Source organism: Trichoplax adhaerens, genomic scaffold, assembly GCF_000150275.1.
Source record: "Trichoplax adhaerens TRIADscaffold_1 genomic scaffold, whole genome shotgun sequence".
Lineage (NCBI taxonomy): Eukaryota > Metazoa > Placozoa > Uniplacotomia > Trichoplacea > Trichoplacidae > Trichoplax > Trichoplax adhaerens.
Window position 1 is genome coordinate 3,953,818 of NW_002060943.1, and position 25,130 is coordinate 3,978,947.

General features: G+C 33.8%; 3 protein-coding genes across 3 annotated transcripts; all 3 read left to right on the forward strand.

Annotated features, from left to right (window-relative positions):
- Window positions 1-1,385: 1,385 nt before the first annotated feature.
- Window positions 1,386-8,884, forward strand: TRIADDRAFT_36926 (uncharacterized protein; the record flags this gene model as incomplete). The annotated part of the gene is made up of 24 exons (XM_002107767.1): window positions 1,386-1,790; window positions 3,637-3,721; window positions 3,926-3,993; window positions 4,454-4,600; window positions 4,767-4,845; window positions 4,913-5,040; window positions 5,108-5,290; window positions 5,372-5,457; window positions 5,618-5,729; window positions 5,868-5,921; window positions 6,138-6,205; window positions 6,281-6,412; window positions 6,565-6,696; window positions 6,769-6,879; window positions 6,982-7,090; window positions 7,234-7,310; window positions 7,405-7,468; window positions 7,611-7,751; window positions 7,880-7,975; window positions 8,062-8,177; window positions 8,256-8,344; window positions 8,428-8,495; window positions 8,572-8,680; window positions 8,769-8,884. The coding sequence occupies 24 exons, from the start codon at window positions 1,386-1,388 to the stop codon at window positions 8,882-8,884; spliced, it is 2,775 nt and encodes a 924-aa protein (XP_002107803.1).
- Window positions 8,885-10,266: 1,382 nt separating this feature from the next.
- Window positions 10,267-15,151, forward strand: TRIADDRAFT_63479 (expressed hypothetical protein; the record flags this gene model as incomplete). The annotated part of the gene is made up of 5 exons (XM_002107768.1): window positions 10,267-10,370; window positions 14,448-14,615; window positions 14,722-14,819; window positions 14,900-14,985; window positions 15,125-15,151. 5 exons carry the CDS (start codon window positions 10,267-10,269, stop codon window positions 15,149-15,151), a joined length of 483 nt encoding a protein of 160 aa, XP_002107804.1.
- A 1,060-nt stretch (window positions 15,152-16,211) lies between these two features.
- On the forward strand, window positions 16,212-22,804 carry TRIADDRAFT_51686 (uncharacterized protein; the record flags this gene model as incomplete). The annotated part of the gene is made up of 16 exons (XM_002107769.1): window positions 16,212-16,369; window positions 17,638-17,807; window positions 18,441-18,502; window positions 19,482-19,526; window positions 19,707-19,793; window positions 20,110-20,148; window positions 20,418-20,522; window positions 20,632-20,830; window positions 20,914-20,974; window positions 21,053-21,143; window positions 21,268-21,286; window positions 21,372-21,479; window positions 21,675-21,804; window positions 21,905-22,033; window positions 22,607-22,688; window positions 22,769-22,804. The coding sequence occupies 16 exons, from the start codon at window positions 16,212-16,214 to the stop codon at window positions 22,802-22,804; spliced, it is 1,521 nt and encodes a 506-aa protein (XP_002107805.1).
- Between the last annotated feature and the right edge of the window lie 2,326 nt (window positions 22,805-25,130).

Here is a 25,130-nt window from a genome sequence, read left to right on the forward strand (position 1 = left end):
CTGATCAGAATGCTCTATTATTAACTAGCTTCAATCAAATCAATAATACAGTATGCGTCCATGCAGAATAATCAATGGATGTGCATCTATAATATGATCCAGTAAGGAGGGATGTACAGCACTATATCATTTCTACACTAGTACGAGCGAACAAACAGGTGGCAGACTGCCCACTGCTCCCTGACAAAATCCATCTTACAACAGAGTACAGCACAGTACTGTAGTATACTGACTATGATTCATTTCGGTGGAGATAAATCGGTGCATAATTGAGTGGGTAAATTGCATAATAAAATTGATCAAATTTGATATGAACCACTATCTATTGATATTAATTTGACTTCAAATTGACTCGTATTGAATTATTTTATTCCATTTTTCCATTCCATTAGTCGATTAGTACTATTACTATTATACGATATACTGTACAGTATATGTCATATACATACTGACATACTGTACACTACTATACACTGTACAAATTTGATATGATCCACCCTCTATTGATATTAATTTAATTTGACTTCAAACTGACTCGTATTGAATTATTTGATTCCATTTTTCCATTCCATTAGTCGATTAGTACTATTACTATTATACGATATATATGTCATATACATACTATGATCACTATCTATTGATATCAATTTGACTTCAAATTGACTCGTATTGAATTGTTTGATTCCATTTTTCCATTCCATTAGTCGATTAGTACTATTACTATTATACGATATATATGTCATATACATACTATGATCACTATCTATGGATATCAATTTGACTTGAAAGTTTGAAACTGACTCGTATTGAATTATTTGATTCCATTTTTCCATTCCATTAGTGGATTAGTACTATTATACGATATATATGTCATATACATACTATGATCACTATCTATGGATATCAATTTGACTTCAAATTGACTCTTGTTGAATTATTTGATTCCATTTTGAAATAGTCTGATGAATCACGCCATACGGTACAGTACATAGTGTACAGTGTATAGCGCAGTATACTGTACACTGTACAGTCCTACTGTACATACAGTACTGTATAGTAGTGGGCATCATTTTGGTACAGGGTTACAATACGGTACAGTACAATGCACAGGAACGGCAGTTTACCCTTGGAAAGACAGGCTATATCGACGTTAACGCTCAGTTAATGTGCTTGCAGTATGATAATCCCCCTTGGTCAATCAATCTACGAGTAGTATTCAATATATTGGAGCTGATAGCGTTGGATTGTCAATTTTATTCAACAATTCTTTGAAGCATCTGTAGTCTAAAAAGCATCAAGAGAAATCACCAGCCATTCATTTTGCCTAGAGTATTGCAATAGTCGTTGAAAGAGTTCTACTGTAGTGTGTAGTTAAGGAGAGAAATATGTTACGCGCTTCGTCTTACCTTCAACCCATTCATCGATTAGCGCCGACAAGAGTATGGACAAGGCAGTCATCAAAGTATAGTAAAGTCATCGCCATTCGACGAGAAGATTATCTAACATGGGAAAGAAGAGCACCTCTCGGGCCAAAGCAAGTCAATTTATTAGTGGAAGAATTTGGCTATAAAGTCATCGTTCAACCATCGGCTAAGCGTGCTTTCACGGGATCGGAATATGAAGAATGTGGAGCCATTTTACAAGAAGATATTTCCCAAGCATCATTAGTTGTTGGTGTTAAACAAGTACCCATCGATAAACTCCTCCCTAATAAAACTTATTGCTTCTTCTCTCATACCATTAAAGCTCAAGCAGACAATATGCCGCTGTTAGACGCTATCCTCGAAAAGGTAAATTCCATTACTATCGATCAGTCCTACATGATAGGCATACAAACTGTGAACAATCAGCAAACGCTTTAATTGTCCATCAGGCACAAACAAATACGTTCAGTACGGCACTTGCCAGCTTATTTGAACTTGACCATTTTCCAATCTGCTATAAAAGTAAATGTCGATCCAATGAACGCCAATCAGTCTAACAGTCATGTCATTGCTCATAAATCTGCCTACCATACCACAATCGATTGCCTTAAACTCTATATTGTATCCTCGTCTCATGACCAAACTCTCACAAGCTCATGATGAACATTGACATAGCATCGGCAATGCCGACGCCTCCTTTTTCATTGCATGAAAACATGACAGTACATTCTTTCCCTTAGGTTAGGCATGACTTTCAACTCAATAGCCAATGTTTAGCGAGTACGCTATCAATTTTAAAATGCTTTATTGCTTCAAAGAATCAAGGATAAACGATCTATTGTCAATTTTCCCCCTAAACGTGTATTTATTGAATGATTTCTCCACATTTACTTTACTTTATCATTGGTCTATGAAATGAATCGCATTCCACTGATGCCATGTGCTGAACATGGATACGCTGACATAGGCTATACTATCATCATTCCCGAGACGTATTCATTCAGCATATTGTCGCTCTTGCCGAAGAATATCGTAATCGCATATTGTCATATTCATGATGGGTTATGCTGCAACAGGCTTCCATGTTGTGGTCATTGAATACTAAACTAGCTAAAATACTATTGAATTCATAACTACAGGATTTAATTAATATACACTCAACTGCATTATCTTAATAGCGTTTATGGTTAGTCCTACTAACGAGATATCGCTTTTCAAATTTTTCTCCTAACGATCTTAACAACGCAATAGCCAATAACGGTTGCTTTGATTGATAACAATTAATTATAGTTTAGTAATTTGTCTGCAAGAAAATATTCTATTCAGTTGCTATGGCCACATTTTGGCCATTTATAGTTCAGCTAATACACAAATCAATCTGACGATGATGTCAAAAACTACTGCATCATATTTGCAATGGATTAATATAATTATTAGACGAGTATACACGTCGTAGTATACATTAATAATAATTATTATTGTTCTTGAGTAAATGCTAAAGTGCTGGTGTCATGAACTTGCATCATTGAATAGTGGTGAAATGAATAGAATCGTCAGAGAAAGCCGCTTTAATTCTTTACTCTTGAAATGACCAACTACTGAGCGATGACTAGCTAATCTATGACGGCTATAAAATCAAGCAATTGGTATTCATTTCTTTCCACAACACATCGCCCGTTGCCAACTACACAGGTTGAAATGGATATTTCCTGCTGTGCGGTAACTGCCTTTTACAGTTATGACGATGCATTCATGATCGTCGATGGGGGATACGACTTCATTGTACTTGACATCAAGCTTTGGTTATACACCGCAGCTTAGAACATGAAATTACTCTTAAACAGATCTGTTTTTACCTAAGCATCCATTTTATATATTACCAACAATACTAATGTGCATAACTGTCAATACCATATACTTAAAACTTGACTACCGAATGATGTATCGCCATCATAGTTTTTATATTCATCTTTGTAAATTTTTCGCATCTGATCCGATTTCTCATATATTTAAATCGGAATCATATTGCTCGAAATGTTAAATATCGATCCTGGAATCGTTCAGGTTACTTTTCTCTAACTGTCATTGCGATTATGTTATATCCATTAGCTACGAATATTTCTTAACCAAACATCCGAATAATGATCTATAACAATTTGTAAGCATACTTAGATTAATCAACTAATGCTCCAAATTTTCCTCTTAATTATAGAAAATTAAACTAATAGATTATGAAAGATTGGTTGATTCTTCTGGTAAACGTTTAGTAGCATTCGGACAATTCGCCGGAATAGCAGGTAAATCTCAATGAGAAATAAAGGACTTAATAGATATACATGCATTGTAATTTAATGTATACTACATTGACTTATTGCGAATACAACATGTTATATTTATGCAGAGCATTTTCTATAGTATTCGCTATACCATTTCATCGATACTGTATATCGTAATAAAATCAATTTAGAGTTATGACTATGCTCTTGTTGTTATAATTTTAGGAATGATTAATATTCTGCATGGAATGGGTGTAAGATTATTGAATCTTGGTTTCCATACGCCATTTATGGTAAAAAATAAATAAACTTACGCATCGAATAGTTTACTAGCAAATAGTATCGGTTACAAATTATCAATAACGATGTATGAGTTACAAGCATACAGTATCACGGTATAATATCATAATATATTAATGATGTATATGATTACATGTGTAAAAAAAGAAAGTAGCGCTTCAAAGTTTAAATTGAGGTAATACCACTAGACAAAGGAATTTTTATTTTCATTTTAAGTATGTTCTTGAGCAGTAATATATCGTTTGATCTATTGCTTCAAATAGCAAGGCCATTTTCCTGTGTTACTAGTCTAGAGTGCTTTGAAATTATAGAGCTAGAAATAACTTTAATGATATTATGCTAGCGTAGGTACTGATACATTTTTACAATCCTGGTAAGGCTCTTCGAACTAACGGTAGAAATAATTATGATTTTTATAGCTCTCTAATGATCACTTCTTTACTATAAAATTAGTACATTTGTAGTACGCACCATTATGCAAGCACTACATCCGCCAAAGTTGACATCGCCGAAGCTGGTAGTCGTATTAGACTAGGTCAAATGCCAACTGCTTTAGGTCCACTAACATTTGTATTCACGGGAACAGGAAATGTATTCCAGGTGAGAATTGAATCTATAGAGCTTCTTAATAAGATTTACTTTCTATTTAATTTATAATATGAGATAAAGGGTAGGTATTTCTAGTGATTAATGTAGCCTTAAAATAATCGACTTTAACTTAATCCGTCATTAATTAATTAATGTGATTATTTCAATGTTGTGATAGGGTGCAAAGGAGATATTCCAGCAGCTTCCACACGAATTTGTATCCCCGAATGACCTAAAAGAAGTGACGGAACATGGCGGTAAGTAGCCCTGAGAGAAGAAAATTCATTGGGTCTTTTCGTTATATTTCGTGTTTACTCCATCTAGATACACGCAAAGTGTACGGAACTATTGTTACTGCTGAAGATCATATTGAAAGCTTAGACGGCAGCAAGTTTGATAAGGGTCACTTTAGGAAATTTCCAGAACAATATCGATCTAATTTTGCTGATAAGGTTCATTGCAATATTGTAAAACTATAACACTGTATTACGGAAAAATTATATCAATCTTTTTCGTTAGATTGCTCCTTACATGTCGGTATTAATTAATGGCTTATACTGGGGCGTTGGTGATCCTCGACTCCTCACTTGCAAAGATGCTAGGAATTTAATGAAAATAAAGCCAACTGCTACAAAAGGACTTTCGGATAAACTCTTACCACATCGACTTCTTGCTATTTCTGATATATCAGCTGATCCGCAGGTAAGTGTTATGGTACTAACGAAAGAGAAATCATTCATTTTTAATTCCATCATACTAATACTGGGATTTCGTTTGAACTAGGGCTCGATCGAGTTCCTATACAGTGTAACAAATATTGGAGATCCTTTTGAAGTATATGATCCTGTTAGCGATGCTGCAACGAGAGGGTAATAATCTTTGCTGGATTTAGTATAGCTAGTTTTTGTACTAGTTGCTAGTATTACAGTATACAGTATATTAAAGCGTACTTATGCTTTACTTTGAACCTCCTAACAATATCTCATTCTAGCTCACTAATAGCATATGCGTAATTATTTATTTTAACAGTGTTTCCGGGGATGGAATACTTATAACTTCAATTGATAACCTACCCACTCAGTTACCACGAGAAGCAACGGACTTTTTTGGAAATCTGCTATTGCCACACCTGATAGAAATGGTAAAAAATTTTAATTTTTGTACATTTGAATGTGAATACCCCAAAAAGTGTATAATATATTGAAGTTGTTTCCTAACTTGTTGTTAGATAATTTCTTTCTTTTGTATTTATTTAAATCGCCCCTTGTATATCAAATAGGCAAAGGCAGAAGCCTCGGTTCCATTTAAAGATATCACTAAAGTATCGGAGGAAGTCATGAATGTATGTTGATGAACCTTTGCTATTTCATTAGCAGATCTCTTTCGCGGCTGTCTTATCTATTATATGAGGCTTGTTACAATTATGCTACTTCGGAGCTGCGTTATTGTTCAACTAATTATCAGCTTTAAATTGTATTTAAGTATATATGCCTAGATATGCTAACTTTTTTCGTATCTTATATACTGTATATATACATAATTCGTGTAGGCTACTATTGCTAGCAACGGTGAGTTAACGCCAAAGTTCGAGTATATTCGACATTTAAGAAATGAAAGGTAATTAATATCGATAAGTGTAGAATAAAATTAGCAAAATTGAATTTTCGGATATCATTATGATTCAATAATGAGTTTGCTTTATGGTAGGTTACATGTTAGTTCTCCAAGGAAGAAGAACGTTTTACTTCTTGGATCCGGTTTTGTTGCTAGACCTGTCGTTGAATACCTGACACGAGATCCTGATATCTCTATTACCATTGGTTAGTGCATAGTGATTAATCATCGTTTCAAATTAAAATTATTTTGTAAGAGATGCCAGATTATTGAATAAGAAGTAGTATATGCGAAGTAGTTCCTACACTATCATTGCAATTGATTACTTTTTCTTATATTGGATATTTTGCTCTCTTAGCAAGTGCCAGCATTGGCGATGCTAATGATATAGCAAAAACCTATCGAAACACTGCTGCCATGCTTTTTAGGCTCGGAGAGGAAAAGGCTTTAGATCAATTGAAAGCGTTGATCAGTCGTCATGATTTGACCGTGAGGTGTGGTTAACATATTCTATAATATCACTTTTTCTTTTGCAAATGTTGTGAACTACTTCAATTTATTTATAGTTTACTACCGTATACGTACCACCCTCAAGTAGCTAAGTTCTGCCTGGCTTGTGATAAGCATATGGTAACGGCAAGTTACGTATCACCGGCAATGAAAGAACTTCATCAGAGGTAGAATTCGGTCTCTCTGTATTTCAGATCATGTATAATATTCTGGCTAGGATTTTGTGTAATAAATCTCATCTACTGAAAATACGCCGCTTTTTTTTATAGTGCACTGGATAAAAATTTGGTGTTTTTAAATGAAATGGGATTAGATCCAGGTATTGACCACATGTTGGCCGCAAAATGTTTTGATGAAGTACGAGCGAAAGGAGGAAAGGTATGTAAATATGTAAAATTGGCATAAAGTAAAAAGAAGATTTTTTCGATGTCTAACAATTGTTTGCATTCACCTGTGGTAAATACCTAAGAAAGCTGATCAATAGGTGATTTAAATCTATATTTTTTGATGTCTTTAAATAGATCTCGTCGTACGTGTCGTATTGTGGTGGTCTACCTGCTCCTGAATTATCTGACAATCCTTTAAGATATAAATTCAGGTTGTGTACTTACGAAATTGTTTTGTATTCATTATTATTTATGGTATAGTTTTCAAAAAGACGTTTCGGTAACCTAATTTATCTTGTATAACAGTTGGAGCCCGCGTGGAGCTCTGCTCGCTATTTTAAATGGTGCCAGATATCGAACAAATGGAGAAGTATGACAACTTTGTTAATGATTAAAGTCTATATTCTTTTTACATTATATAACGCTAAGATGAAAATTCTTCTAATGATTTAAGTTATTTAGCTCAAAATTAAACGACTAGCCTTATATTTATGCAATATTTCAATCAACAGATTAAGGAGATCCATCCTGGTGGTTCACTATTGGCTTACACAAAAGACGTTGATTATTATCCTGGTCTCAATTTAGAAGGTTATCCTAATCGTGACAGTATGATGTATGCTGACCTTTACGACATAACTTCCGCTCACACCGTGGAAAGAGGAACTATAAGATACAAGGCAAGATAAAATTATGAACTGGCAATATTTCAGTCCGGTTCTCGTACTAAATTACTTCTAAAAAACGGTTTGAATAAGCTTCATGACCTTTTTAATAATAGGGTTTTAGTGAAGTTGCAACTGCCTTGCTGAAGATCGGCGTAATTAATGGAGAACCTAATCCAATATTAATGAGGAATGCCCCAGATATTCAATGGGTATGTTAAGCTAAAAGTTGAAGTAATACATGCTAACATTTGAATATAATAATTGAAGCAATCAATTCTTTTTATCCCTTTTCTAGCATCAACTGACTGCAAATTTGCTTGGCTTAGAAGCCAATATTTCTATTGACGACTTAAAATCTGAAGTCTTAAAAAGGGTTTCTGGAAACGAGAATAAACTGAAAGCTATTATCGAGTAAATACTTTATGTCATGATTGAGCTTACTGAATACATAATTAGATAACTAACTATGAATTGATTAACTTGGTTTAGTCTTGGTTTACTGTCTGATCAACCAGTAGCAAAAGAGGGAACCACTATTGATGCGCTATCTGCTTTACTGAGCAAATCGTTAACACTACGTAATAAGATTTTTGGCTGTTAGTTTTAACTTTTGCAATAGATGGATGGATATTTCTGATATATATCCTATTTCATTCGATAGAGAAAGGAGAAAGTGATTTTGTAATCATGCGACACGAAATTGGTGTTGATTGGCCTAATGGCAAAAAGGTATTAGCTTTTATCTTCAAATTTTGAATCACGTTTAACTCGTGAGTTTATGGCTATATCTGATCAATACGCATAGGAAACGCGCCATATAACATTGGCTTCTTATGGTAGTCCGGACAGCCATTCCGCTATGGCTTGGACAGTCGGTATTCCGTCGGCTATCGCAGCACGTCAAATTTTAAGAGGTATAATTTATTTAACTGTAGTACTTTGCAAGACAGAAGTATGACAATTGCTAAACTAATATTCGTACAATTGATTATTTTTCTTTAGGAGAAATCACCAGAACTGGAGTTATGGTACCTATTAGTAGTGATATTTACGAACCTATGCTAGGCCTACTAGAGAAAGAAAATATCCGTGAAAGTAATCACGTTACATATCACTAAAGCGAACGATTTGCTGATTCTCTTTAAGGGATGCTATGCAATAAAATTTTTATCATATATCGTTCAAATTTTACTGAGCACTTTCATCATTCATGTTATGATGAAGAACATTACTCACGCTATAAGCTATTTTGCAAAATCGTACTAATAAAATCGTTCTGTTAAATGACTAATGCAAGGTAGAAAAAACGTGTGAAGTATCGATTATTCTTGCCGAAATTTTCGCTATACGAGTCGTAAAATGCAGGACACTTGCACGGTTGACGATGTTAGATTGACTAGCTTTGTAGTAGATAAATTTGATTGAGTAATGCAGTGGACTGCGAATATACGTATTAGAGCGAGCTTGATTTATGGCACTTTGTAAATATGAATTTTGCAACATTTAAAATACTTCTTATTTTTCAATGGAGTACTACAAGTGGACTTTGAAAACCATAATGCATACCGTACCATGATCATGATAGCTCCATATGGTAATGTATAGTAAATTGTAAGAGGATTTATATAGTAGTCAATGCCTTAGAAAGAACTCATAGATATATCAATAGATTTGCGATTACTTCCTTTTCAAATCACTGATATTTATATAAATGCCCAGTTACATTTAGCAGAGCTGATTTGCGTAGTGCTCACAGATATGCTCATGCTGTATATCCTCGAGTATTTCCCAATCAAAGGCGATGATGTGATTGTCCACTACTAGTGCATCGTCATCATGCATGCTAAATACAGTACTCGTGTATGTTTATGTCATAATCAATCCCTGAAGTTGCCCATGCCCGGATAAATGTTTAAATCATGGATTTCCAGATTTGGAAGAAATGTAGAAGTCTGTGGTTTAAATCTTACAAATTTACTTGCGCTATACAGTATACTGTACAATATATTCATATCATCCTATGCAATGGAAAGCCGAATTGAATGATATCAATGCGTAGCATTAATTTGTAAGAAGTAGCTATTATACAGTAATTCCACACTGATATCCACATTTAATTTGGCTGGCAGTAAGTGTTGCTGCAGCCATAAAAACTATCTGTAGAGGACCGATCTCATCAATTTCATTTATTGGATTACTCATACGTATATATCGGAAACATCTCGACCTCTAGACTTGCAGCTAGAGGTCGAGATGTTTTGGTCTTTGTAGCGGTCACGTACAGTACTGTACTGTAGACCATCAAAGTACTGTACACTGTAAGTTTAATTTTTCACTGTAAAATACACCGTACAGTGTACAGTGTACAATACTGAGTGTGATCACCGTAAACTGCATACTGTACACTGTACTGTACTGTACCGTACCGGAACAGACCGAATAGCGTTGAATCAGTTCAGAGTAGCGTGGAACGTCAGACTGTTGTGTAGTGGAAAACGAAATGGCCGACTCTGATTCTGCCTGCGGTAAGGCTAAGGAAATGAATAGTCCTTCTCCGAAAATGCCCAGAAGTATACTTAAACACGATCATGGAGAACCACACAGGTAATCTATTGAGTAATCACTAATCCAAAAGATTATCTTAGATCAGAGATGTTTTGACTCGTTGAATGAGGATTCCATTCATGGAGTATTTTATCTCTGATTGAATTAGATATAATGCAAGTCATTTCTAATGATTATAATTGTCCAAGTACAGTTCTTAAATTGGGCTTCTCTTGTTAAGGAAGCAATTAAAATATTGTATACCATGTATAGTTTGCAGCGCAGTACATTAGAATGGTAATCATACAGAAATCGACAGTAGAATGTTAGGTATCTAAAAGGGACAAATGTTGTAACAGAAAGGGTTTTCCCATTCGATCATTTTAAAAGATGGGAACCGGATCGATGCCACACTTATCATGATGATAGTCAATACTCTACATGTTCTGCGAGTGACTATGATTTTACTAGAATATATCTTTAACTAATTTTTAAACATTTTAATTGATAGCAGAAAGAAACTAAGGTAAACAGAAGGTAATTTTCATATTAAAATTACATTACGCGTATTTTTTTTCCTATCATGGAAAACAACGTTTCACTACTCTCACATACGCGTACACACACCGTAAATCTGTCTTCTCATTCGCATCGTAAAGGCGTCCGATATGCTCTATAAGAATAAATAAATACCGGTATGCTTTGAAAGAAGTTTCATTGAGACCATTCACTGCAGACTAAAAACTATTTCAAATGTGTAAAACTTTTCTCGTTCTTATAAATAACATGTTTTTAGACCTACTTAAGAATTAAGGGATCAATATACAAATACGCATATGCCTGCTACAATTCCGTGCGTCTAGAAGTTCATAAAGTTAAGGTTTTACGCCACTAAAATCCAATGTACCTCTTATGTAACTACATCAGTCAGTATTGTTGTGTTGTATAATAGTTTTGTAGCAAAATATAATTCTATGGTATAAGCGATAGTACAGTGCACGGTATAGTAGATGAGTATTCGGCTAGATTCTAAATTCTAAAATCATAACGGCACGATCTGCTGGTCGCAAAACATCCTGCTCATCATTATTATACATTTTTCGGATCAAACCCACTTCATGGACTATTTCTTTAGCAATCCAGTTTTATTCTTCAACTTCGTTTTCAACGACTTTCTGAAGAATTTTAATTTTATTGTTCCACTTACTAAAAGTTTGCTAAATGCGTCCAGTAAAAATTGACGTCTACATAGTAAAACTCTAATTCTCGATATCGACTACAAAAAAATAAAAAAAAACATTTGAATGATTGCTTTATATAAGTACTAATTAATAATTATATCCTTGTTATTATCTAATGTTATTATGTCTTTAAATAAAATACTGTACTAATAGCATTGTAGTGAAATATGTAGTACCTTGTATTCGTAGACGAACACGGAGTTAGCGGAATCTTACTGTATCTACTCAAGACTCTTTAAACTCTACTCGTATGCTGTTAACATTTATTTCCGAGACATTTGAGTACTCCGATAATATAGAAATTGAGCTTTATCCAATTATAGCCTGCACAGTACATACTGTAGTAGTTTAATTATTATATTATCATCTGTGCGTACATGGTATTACTCTACTTATCTTATTAAGTGCATACAAAGTTAACGTATGATATACGAGCATACGTATAGTGATGGCAATTTATTCAATGATGAAAAATACTGATCATAACAAGTATTTCATCTGTCAGATGACTGATTAGGCCACTTATTTTAATATAAAGTAGTGTTGTTATAATTTACCCTTGACGATGAAGATAGTGAATTTTTGAGAGTGAGCATTTTAGTTTTGACAATTTATTATCGTTTAACATGTTATTGCTTAAGTCTTTAGACAAAGCGTTCTACATTTTTTATTGTCAATGAATGCAGGACGATCATTGATGTAAACGTCATAATAATAATAACAGATGATTCCTGTAGAAAAAATAATATCAGACTAGATAGAGAATGATAATTCTCATTAAAGTGCAGTAGAAATTCACTTCACTGTAATTAAAAATTGACGTTAAATAATTAATGAATATACTGGTGCAGAGAAGGTATGTTGTTTTGTTATGATGTGAAATACTTTAAGAAGATTGATTATCTTAACTCTATCAATTATACAGGGCGCTCATCGTCTTATTTCATGCATAATTTTTAAAATTTTGATCGGATTTCTTGAATTCATCATATAAATTAAAATTGTGGGTGGATTGGGTATACACTAATTTCTTCATTGAAAATATTACTGTACTATTGCAGCTGTAAAAGAGATATTATATTAATTACGCTTTACGAATTTCTCACAGCACGTTTGATGCTATTGTTTAAAATAGTAGTTGTTATTTTGGAAATGGACCATATCCTCAGAAAGGTATTGACAGTAATGATCAACAACGGTAATATGTGGTCTTATTCACATGCACTTTTAACCTACTGAATTGTAGTTGATATTAACCGTGTATGCAAGATGGTGCCTTTCCGATTTAAATAATATACTGTATATATAATTAATAGGCTAGAACTTCAAAATTAGTAACTTGACTCGCCCTGTTCAATTGCGTTAAACAAGAATTACGGTTAGAAATGAAACTTTAATAAGCCTCGCAAAGTTTTATATATCGTTGCAAATATCAATGTTGCAATAGCAGCACCTATACATACGTATTTCATCATACCATGATCAGATATTTAATTTTGAGAAAGTTTGTGCTTTTTCGTTAATGTTGTACACAATGCTTTGCAGTGCTATTGTAGTACTTGCAACGAATAGTATTATTGTTCTATTATCTGATGAGAATTGACGACAATCTTTCGTTTTCAGACTTCATCTTGTTATTACCACATTGTAGACATTAAATCTGTAATATTTTCGGTAGATTTTTAGCATCACCGTTACATATATTCCTATTGCTTACGGTCATTTTCGAGACGGGTTGCTACATTGTGTTTCTATACAATTTTTACGATCGTTGTGCAATATTTTCGATTATAGAGGTGATTCAGGAATATGAATAGTATTTACTGTAACATGGAGTTGTATAAATTTTTTAAATTTTTGATTACGATAGATAGAGCCACTGATTCATGTAGTGGTATTGAGTAGTTTCTAAACGTTAACTTGTACTTAAGGCTTAATCTTAGATCAAATATTGATGAATGTCAAGTCTTTATTATTTATTCCGTTGTGTAGTCAATGTAATATTGTTGACCATTTATCCAGAAATTTGTGATTTGCATAAGAGATATGAGCGACATGCCTTGCCGATTGACTGTACTCACACATTAATCCAATGTATTCTATGTAAATGAAGCTCGTGATCTCAGTTTTGGTAGATTTTAATTTCATCATGATTGATTGAGTTTAATGGAGACCTTTATTTTAGCGAATCTTAACTATCACTTTAAGTGACTAAAGGGTTATACAATGCTTCAATGTTGGCAAAGCTTACTTAACCTATATGCACAGTATTATAACACTAGCTATTAAGAACGTACTCAATTTAAGATTAACTATACGTAAATATCCATCTTCAATGTGTTTTTCAAAATGAATGTCCAAGATTATATTACTCGTATATCGATTTTCAACTAGCGCTCGCTCGCCTAAATTCTTATTAAGCCGGCATTCTGAAATCTACTATATTGCTTTAAGTACAATTGCCATATTTTGTGGCATAACTATGTCGTATGGATCTGTTATTTCTAAATAGCAATTCCTTATACAATAGGTGTATTAGTACCGGAATACTCTACCTATAAGATTGATTCAAGACTGCATTCATGTTTGACTGATCATGATACGGAATTGATCATCTTTTTAAGTCAGTTGCAGTGGTGCTATTAAAATTTTATTATTGAATCCAACCATTCCCTTCAGTCTGACTCGTTACTATTTCATTTGCAAATTCTCTTTTGAGATGCTTTAAGACACTTTTAGTATACAACTACGGAGTATTGGGAAGTATAATTTCTACATTACACTGTATTTCTGTCATATTACGAGTATCGTTGTTGCCACGATGATAACTTTATGCGCCAAAAATTGATGGTACGGTATATTGCTAAGGTATTAACCGTTAATCATTTTTACGTAGCGGTGTTCGTTGGGATGAAATGAATATCTTGATGACCTATCATCCAGCAGACAAGGACTATGGTCATATGAAGGTTGATGAACCGAAAACACCATATCGTTATGCAGATGCTGACTCGGAAGGAGAAACTGATGTCAAAGGAATAGATCCTGCGACCTTAAGCAGCGAGTAAATTTATTTTAAAATCTACATTGTCATGTTGCTTCTTTTGGGTATAGTCTACTTTCTCTCCTCTGATCGCCTTACAATGATTAAAATATTGCGGCTTTCTTAGATTACATGGTACTTCTGATGATGCAAGTGGCTCTCGATGGGCTGAATATGACTCAAACGATGAGAACCATGATGAACAATTAACACCTGAAGAATTAGGTGGGTTTCAAGTTGTTAGTATCAAGTTGCATATTATTTATATATGGTGTAGTGACCGGTAACATGATTCTATTTTGTAGAACGAAAACAAGATTTTAAAAAGAAGAGATCGCAACATTATAATGAATATTATAATGTTAAGTTAGCTAGAGAATTGATTGCAAAGGTAAATAGAACCTCCTTCCATTTTCGACTGGTTTTATATTTATACCTTACAACTGGTACTTACTGTACTACATTCTAATTAACAATGCTGATATCATTATGATAGTTTTGTGAACGTTTGCCTTTGCTTTTAATCTTAGGATCTGGAAGAAGAAGATGATGATTAACACCATATCGAATCAAATTTATAAAGTATTCAATATGATTTTATCAAAGTTTGCACTGAAAACAATTTAATTTTACGACGTCTATTCACTCATTTAACCTCCAACCATTTAAGATAAACTCTTTTCGCCCCTATTGGAGCTATACCGAAAGTTTTACTAGTCTCGCAGTGGGCGAGGTACAACGTCTCCGTGTTGGGTAATGATTTCCTAAATAGCATTGGGTGTATTCAACTTTTATTCAACTTATTCATTTAATTAATGTAGATAAAATATCGTCAACATTATTTGTGTACTGTGGTACAGTAGAAAAATATATATATATATATATATACAGTATATATAGGATTTATTTATGAATTTTGGAGATTTCGTCCCTACTGTTAGTCAATAGTAATCATACTGTCTGCTTTATGAGAGAACAATAAATGACTAAATGCGTGTGATGAAGAGCAAAGAGCCTCTCGTTATTTTGAAATTAAAGTTATTGCCCAACTGCGAAATGGACTACGTCGTGTACTACCACTGCCAAGGCTGGCTGCCACCCAAAGCAGAATGAGCGCTAAAATGTACGAGTACTGTACAGTGTAATCTTCTAGATTCTTCTACAAGAATCTAGAAGATGCAGAAAAGGATATCACTGTTTTTCTGTTGACTTTAATTACTGTCATCATAGACTTATCAATACGCAAAAGTTTTTGAGTAGCTTTCGTCAATAAAGGCGATTAGAACGTATGTATCTTTGTTGTTGTTCTATGGGTGTTTCTAAACAAGAGTAAAAAGACGAAGATCCAGCAGCTTTTCTTGATTTTATTCAATAAAATCAATAAAATATGAACAGTGTACGGACCATTGCAGCATTTTGGCCTGCATTGATTGTCGTCAACACACTGTTTCGTATAACAACAGACTACTATACTCGCTATTACTCCGTCATGGACGTTCTACTAGAACTACGTAGTAACTCACTAGTAGTCCATGACTCCGTCCACTGCAATACAAGACATACTGTCCTGTATAAATAAAATGCTAAAAATCAACATGATTTGAAAAATGAGGTAAAATGGTGCAGCTTATGGAGGTATTGAATAGTTTGGCCAACATCGATTACTGTAATGCTATTTCGGACATGAAAACTATCAATGAAGGTTTTCTCCATCGTAGGGGCAGGAAAATGTTCCACAAACATGTCGACAAAAGATTTGAAAATGAAGCGAAACGGTACGATACGGTAATGACACTGCAAAGTGGTGTACGTACAGTGTACAGTACAGTCCTGTGCCTACAGTATAATGCACGGTGCAAATTAGCATACGCTAATACAATCGCCCACAACGACAAGTGCATCAAACACTTCTCAAAATAATATAAATTACTATCATTGGATTAGCATAGTAAAGGATGATGATCCGTAAACATCCATTATCCGTATGGCATTGTCTTGCCCCAAAATAGAAGTTTTCCCGCGCTATTTGGGCACGAGCTGATTTGTCATGATCTAAAAAAAAACCTGTTGCAGACACCAGCGCCGGCGTCAACCATGTCAGTGGTATGACCCATTCACGTGTCAGCCGCCCTACAGGCTGATACCCTATCATCAGCTTGGACATGACTGGTTGATCGCGTTGGAGCGATGAATCGCTTGACTGTGACTCACCGTTAGGGGTGAGTCAACCTTGGTGTGACCATTTCCAGTATCGTAGTGTACGTCGTTGAGCGTCTTGACGCTGGTGGGCCAATTTTTTTTCTTTGAACTACAACAGCCATTGAAATTGGTTAGCAACTTATTCCTCTTTTAGCTTTTCCTTGCTAACAACATTGCAAGTTTCTTCTTGGCATTTCTGATCCAGTTTATTTTTTAATTGCAAGTGGGTAAAATTCTCAAGGGGAGTGTTGACAAGCGCATCCGTTTCCTTTGTTTGTTGGTGCTTTTTGGGCTGCTAGCATTGATTTTTACAAAGAGTCTTTGGTCATATTGAGTCTAGTTTCTTCCTATCATTGAGGTATTCTTAGCGTCTATTCCTTGACTCCTTCTATATACGGTGGATAAATTACTTTGAGTTGTCCTTGTTAAGTGTAGTGTGAAAGAGGAAACAAGTTATTTTTAGCTGTACATGACGTTGTTTGCTTTTTTGGCGATCACTGCTTGATAGTAAATCGAGGACAGAGTACTGTAATTAGTTGAACGCTCCATGATTGGCGTCGACTAGATGACTGTGTCTTCCAGTGATGCCCATTTCAGTGTGGTCAATACAGCAGGTAAGAAGATATGGAAGTAGCCTTTAAATCAATAACAATATTTTTCCACAACTATTCACGTCAAGTGGACAAACGCAACTGCTGCTGATTGATCAAGACCGTCTTATTTAACTCTGATATCCTTTCTCATTGTAACCCATTTTGCTCATCAAGAGAAAGAAGATGGAGAAAAACAATTTACCCTCATCGCCAGTGCGTATAATACCAATGCCAACATTTTATGATAACAGTCAAAGTCTAAGAAAAAAATCGCGTCAAAGTTATCAACTGCCTCCTCCTAAGCCTCCAGCAAAGACTGTTCCGCCCATTAGTCGAGTATTTCGACATCGACAGACCGATTTAAGAGCTCATTCTGTTAGCTTCAAAGGGCAAAGTTATGAGAATAGTATCCTTTATACCGGTATTCAATGTTGGTATTTCGAACTGAAGAATGCAACCGCAACAGTAGAGCATAAAATTAGATGGATTAAAATCCATGGACTGTAAAATGATAATGTCTATTTCTCTAGTGTCAACTTTCAAGATTAACATAGTCGAAATACGAGATTAGAATAATTTGCAAGACCGAATCATGAACAATACCTAGTATTGACCGATAGACTACAATGGAAATAAGTTCAGGGACGTGATAGTATCTCTACTACCTATTGGATCTATCGATTTACAGTATTGATCAATCTGCAACTAGATACAATGTACAGACTATCGAGATCGAAACCTACTTGGCTGTCTTGAAACATTTTATTCTTTAAAATATTGATAGTTTGGTTTAGCAGATCAGATTACCATTATTCGATATTAGTATACTATACCGTATTTGTATAGTAATTATTACAAGTAGACCTTCCTCATTTATTCCTTAAAATATTGATAGTTTGGTATAGCAGATCATATTACCATTCTTCGATGTTAGTCTACCGTATTTGTATAGTAATTATTACAAGTAGACCTTCCGCATTATTGTACACGTATCTTATCGGAACTACTTATTATTGTATATGATATTTTATGATCCTTGACTATTTGCTTACAGCTTCTGCAGTTGTCAATAGTCCAATATATAACAAGAACACCAATAGGTCCTATTTCGAACAGGTATGGCGAAGGTGTTTATCAACTGTATGGACAAGTTATTAGCACCCTGTGCTTGGGTTGCATTTAGAATTTTATCTATATTAGGACATTACTGTTCTATCTAGTTGAGGCATAATTGAAACGATCAGAATATTAATCTCATTTTTGAGGATTTTAAACGCTTATTGGATAGTAGCCCTCAGTGAATATTATAGACAATGCATTCTTGTAGAATATCAATAATTTTACTTCATTCTATTAATTGACAGAAAAACTGTAATTGTTTAAAGACGAGAAATTCTAAAATACTGTACAAGTAAAGTCGAAGGATTATGCTGTACGATACCTTTTTTGCTATAAATGGATAGTGCATTTTATTTTTCTTGCTGTACTGGTATACTTTTGTTTCTGTTTTAACGGTTTTAGAAAGAGCTATCGGAATAACGTAAAGTAATTACTTCTCTACACAAGTGTGTATTAGTCATTAGAAATGATTGTTGGTTATAATTATCCGTTGTTCATTAGTACAGTGCCGTCGTTTCGCAATGATTTCATCCCATGTCACAATCATTGTGAAAAATGAAACAAAATCGTAGATACCAATAATTTATCTGAAGTAATTTATTCCGTATTCTAGAAAAATCGTACAATTACAACTACATGATATTCTTATTTAGATAGATCGAAAAGTTAGATTCCGATTCGTAATGAGACCGCTACTTTATTTAATTGGAAATTGTCCAACATTGAAATAAATACACGTAATACTAATCTAACCATGAAAATCAGGCATTCAGTCTAGTTATATAGTACGGGATCGTCATAAAGAATAATCATGGCATTCATTTTTGGTAGTCTATTTAACAATAGACTAATCGTGGCTTAAACCAACATTCTCAATATTTCATAAATGATCCTAACTGCATAATTAATTTTCAACGTAATTATCGATGGTCTACTGCATCTCTTTGAAGTTATTTCTTATCTTTACCTTGATTAGTGTTTTGATATCGAAAAGCAATTAGGATCTGGCTCCTTTGGAGAGGTACGCCACGTTGTTGGTATAAATGCAGTATTTACTTATTATGGCACAATAATGCTCTGTGTTAATGCTGTAAAATATTGATGTAAAGTAGTAATGCGGAAACCTGGAGCTAATTTAAATTTTGTAATACATATCTTATCACCTAACACTGATAATGTGTATCGTATTTTTCATGAGTAGGTCTTCCAAGTTAAAAATAAAGAAGATGGTCAATCTTATGCCGTAAAGGTATCTCGCGAAAAATTTCGTAACAATGCAGACAGGCAAGTAATACTTACAATGCAGCAAAAATAAGTAATTGGCCAAAACTAAGATTATATATTGATTCTGCAATTATGACTTACGAATTAATCGTATTATAAATTTTAATCGTGACGTTCATTTCCTATCCCTCAATCATTCATTAGACGTCGGAAGTTGGCTGAGGTCGAAAGACACGAAAAATTACCAGCTCACCCTAATGTAGTCAGGTTTATTCGTGCATGGGAAGAAAAGTAATTAACTTATTGTGATTGTATTGCGGATTTCTTCATAATCATATAATTTAATATTAATACAATTTTTGTTGTCTTAATTTTTTTAGGTTAAAGCTATATATTCAAACAGAACTCTGCGCAATGAGGTTAGTCCTGTTTGATGCATCATAGAAATTGCTATCATCCTCGAACATGCGTGAATAACAGTATATTTTTTCGATGTATTTAGTTTAAAAGATTACGCAGATCAGCATCCTAATATCAATGAAGATACTATATGGTCGTTTCTTCTTGATTTAGCCCTGGTAAATGACGCCATTAAATCTCGTTCTCTAGATTTCGCTTTAGTTTTTTTGTACTTAAAAATAATTTCATGTACATGATTCGTAACATTATTAAATTTATCTAACATTAGGGATTAAAACACCTACACGATTTTGGCTCTGTACATATGGATATAAAGCCTGCCAATATATTTGTATCTAAGGATCTAGTTTGTAAATTAGGAGACTTTGGACTGGTTCTCAGTCTTACCGATGTAATGCTATCTTATTTGGTCTCCTTTTTCTTGTAATAAATACCCAATAGCACACACTAAAGTATGCAATTTGACAATTATTTTTTTACAGATGAATGAATCAGATTGCCAGGAAGGCGACTCAAAATATCTTGCGCCAGAGGTTTTACAGGGAAGTTTTGGAAAACCAGCCGATATATTTAGTGTAGGAATTACCACGTTCGAGTTAGCGTGTGATGTTGAATTGCCATCAAGGGGCGAAGGGTGGCACCAATTAAGAAGTGGAGAATTGCCTGAAGAATTTACTAAAGGTATATTCTCACAATTTAAAAGTCGTCACTTTGATCATATTTATTTTTAAATCTTTGTTTTTGTTTGCCATTATGATACTTAGACATTTCTTCCGAGCTAAAGTTGTTGATCATGTCTATGATCGATCCTATACCTAACAAAAGGTATTAAAATATTTATTATATTTACTCCATTATCTTTTGTACTAACGATTATGTGGATTCTAATTTTCAATATTGCAGAATCACCGTTGATCAGCTGCTAGCTCATGAATATCTGAAACAGCTAAGGAATGAGCGTTTGCACAACCAAAATTCTCATGGGCATAGACTAGTATGTAATATTAGTTAACTAATATGTGCTATCTTTAAAGTATGTATTAAGTACTTCTAAGTAATGCTATTGGAAGATAATTTATTATACGGAACTCATTATGCTTTTATGTATTCCCTTTTAGGAGTTACGTCTTGAAGGAGGTAAGAATTCCGTGAAAACCTGCTAGAATGTATAACCAGTTCTTAAAAATTAAGAAAGTACCGTACATTTGTTATTGTTATTAAGTAAAAGCCATGGATGAAATTGATGATAAGCCAATCAGTAGCACACCACAAACTGAAAAACCGAACAGCATTGGCAATTCGTATCTATACGATAAAGATATATCAGACGGTAATAACGTAAAAATAAAATAAATTGGTATGGAGTGCAAGCTTTGCTGTGATTCTAAATACGGCTATAAGATAACTATTTTATGATATTATTACTTGTTTCAAATAACCCATCGACATTCACTTATTGTATGATCCTCTATTTTGCCTAGCATTTATATATCTTTAATAGTTTATAATCCTTTCGCCGTTATAGATGAATCTTTATCAGATAATTGTAAATCATTGCGGTTAAATCCTTTTACAAGTTTGAAACGATCTCTGGATGATGAGTGGGATAATGACGATATTTCATCGTCACCAGCAAAGTTAAATTTTAACGCAAGGTTTGTTGATTAATGGTATTGCAATTCTTTGTATTTTATGGTAATATATTTCGATCTCTCTGTAAGTTAATTAAGTCTTTTGTATAAAACATTATAATAGAACTGATATTACTCCTGCGAATCTGCCCTTTCCGAATCCATCAGTGGGCGACCTAAGCTGTAGGCTAAATTTTGATCATGTACTAGAATCAGTTCCTACTCCTAATCAACGTAGCAAAGTTAAAGAAAGGTAAAAAAATGCTACGATTTGATAAATCTTACTGACCGCGGACTAGCCATTAATAAATAAGCGGCTATCCGTTTTCTTATAGTAATTTTTATTCACGCGAAAGGAAGCCTGCATCCAACACTAGTGAAGCTCGTTCGGGCGAGAATAGCTTCTACTTATTAGATTTTGTATTACGACACAGTTAGAAAATGCTTTTATTAGTAAAGAAAATTGGAGCGAGTTTGCTTAACTGTAAAATAAGTTTATTCCTAGTACACCTGAGCTCCTCCTAGAGCGACTGTAGTATTTTGGATTGTATTGTACTACGTAGCACATACAGTGTGACGGAAACTTTGAATTTTAATTTAACGTAAATGCAGCGACAAGTGCATGCTTTTAATATGAGGTTGGCTTCTTTGAAGGTGAATTTCTGACATTACGGTACAGTACTGTGTAGTATATTCTTCTACTATATTGAGCATTGTGTTGACATGAATTGATAACACTGACGTATATATACTACGAGAGATTTTTAAGTCCATTGTGCTACGTAAAATAGCTGCTAATTAGTGTGTTTTTTTGGTGGTGCTTTAGATCATACACACCGCACTCGGTCGGTAATAAAAACCTAAAAGAAAGATTTCAGTGTGTCGTTGAACCGAAAAACTTATTAGAGGTAAATTATTAATTGGACTAAATTTCAATTCACTATCTCAATTGATTACATTTATTGTATATTGCTTTGCTTACACTTAGGTATTTGAGGATGTCGCAATATCTGATCGTCGTTAATTACCACATTTCCTCACATTTTTGGGATTATTTGATTTGGAATTATTTATATTGTATCTATGTATACACACTACACGTACATGGTGCCTTGGTACAATACCGCACATAAGAATTTGTTGAATTAATATGAAAAGCGCTCATTTATATATATATATTATAATGGAAATAGTATGCTGTGCTTATTTTTATTCGGTACAATTATCAGAATTTTGTAATTGTAAAAATTGATTCAAAATCATGTAAATACCTAACATCACGTCTTAAATTTAGTTCAACGCACATATTTGTATGCTATTCGTCTTGATGATATATTTATAAATTTACATATCATTAGATCTTATAGCAGGTTAGATATACTAATTTACGTAGCCCAGAAAGTTTCTAAATTTCTGAAGATATCGATTTAAAATAAATAACTTGTGGTAATAGTACCTTGACGTCGTTTGTGACATTAAATGTCTCGTTCGATAACTGCAATTAATCATAATTATGACAAACTGTGTGAACGATAGAGTATAGATTAGATTTTACTATCATTACATTATTAAATAATATCCATGAAGCTACATGTTATATGCGCAAGTACATACAGTTACTACCAATTGGTGAATAATATTACAGGGCTTCGAATAATAGCTGAGGATTGATATTATTAAATGCATTTACATTAATTTAAGATAAAGCTCGTAACACCTAGTAACTCCAAATTTCATGAATGGAACAAAGCCGAGACTTAACAATCAGCAATTTTTAGGGATGGATTTTTGCTTTTCTAACGTTGCTTCCAGTTCGCGCTTTAGAGTCAACTACGAAAGAGAGTTTGATATAGTGAGTGATATTATCTACGTTTGTAAATAGATACAGTAGATAGTAATACAAACCAATGCAGCTTTTATTGCCCTTCTACGATCTTTAAGTACAGCTAGTTGCTCCTGCTTTTCGCTCTACAAAGGAATTATTACATCTTGAGTAAAAATAATCCATGCATATCAGATATGCAAGGTGCTCTGACATTATGATACCTTATTTATAAGTAGTACCACTTTATTTAATTCAGCTTCCTTCTTGGCTATGGATGAAGTAACATCATCAACTCTCTGCTTAATTATATCCATTAACAGCCTTCTACTATGGGCTAACTGAAATATTTAAAATCGTTTGCATTATTACATAGCGTGAATCGCTCATTCTCGCATTTACATATCAGGTGTCATCTTCGTTTGTTTGTTACTTTGAAATAATATGAAACAATAAATTATATTCAAGCGAAATTTACTTACCTCATATTCGCAGTATGAATCTAAATAAAAAAGAAAAAGATTTAATCTCCAAACAATTATACTTGCGCGTATATTGAAAATGTCAGGGGCTGTAAGTAGTCGTACCTTCAAATTTCATCGAAGATGTAGTATTATTACTAATGTTGTTATCATGACTTGATTCCGGATTTACGGTACCGGGCATGGAAGCGCAGGCTCCATTGATAGGTTCTTCCGGTGAACAATTAAACGAATCTAATTGGATTGAGAATGTACTACTATTATTACTACTACTAACAGCACCATTCGGCTCATGTTGCTTAGATTCGCACACTTTGTTGTATCGATCATTGAGTGCTTGATAACAGGATGAAGGATTAGTAAAAATAAAGTCAGCTGAAGTAAGATGTCGATATTTTTGATATAAATCGTTCATGGTTTTAACATTCTCTGTAGGATTGCTATAATGATCTGATAAATGACACTGGCCAGTACAAATCTCTAAGCAATCTTTGGATTGGCTATAAACAAGAAGAAAATTCGGAAGACTATGTAATTTGAAGTGAAATCCATCAATTAAAGTCTTATTTGTTTGCTTAAACTGAGTATAGTATACACCACCACGGTTTAACATAGCAGCCTCTAATTTAAAGTGTTCCTGCTCATTGGTAACTTTATTTTCGTTGACCATTACGTTATTTCCTGCTATCAAATAAAATGACATATGAACAATCAAATATCAAGATATAATTGACTGCACTGTATACCCAGAAAATATTTGTTGAAATTAAATCATAATACGTATATGATGATACTTACTTAATTCCCATTTATTGAATAATGAGGTACTCTCACGGGGCGACGACAAAATGTCAGATGATACCGCGGAAATATAGTCTACTGTTACTTTCTCTCCACCTCGAATCGGAAGGGGAGCACGGCTATCGTAATCTTTACTACTTAATTCCATAGGAGGAAAACCATAACGAAGGCGTTGAAATTTAACTGGAATACCAAATTCGGCTTCAATTTTATTCTGAAGCTCCACAAGAGAAGTTGATCGGTCA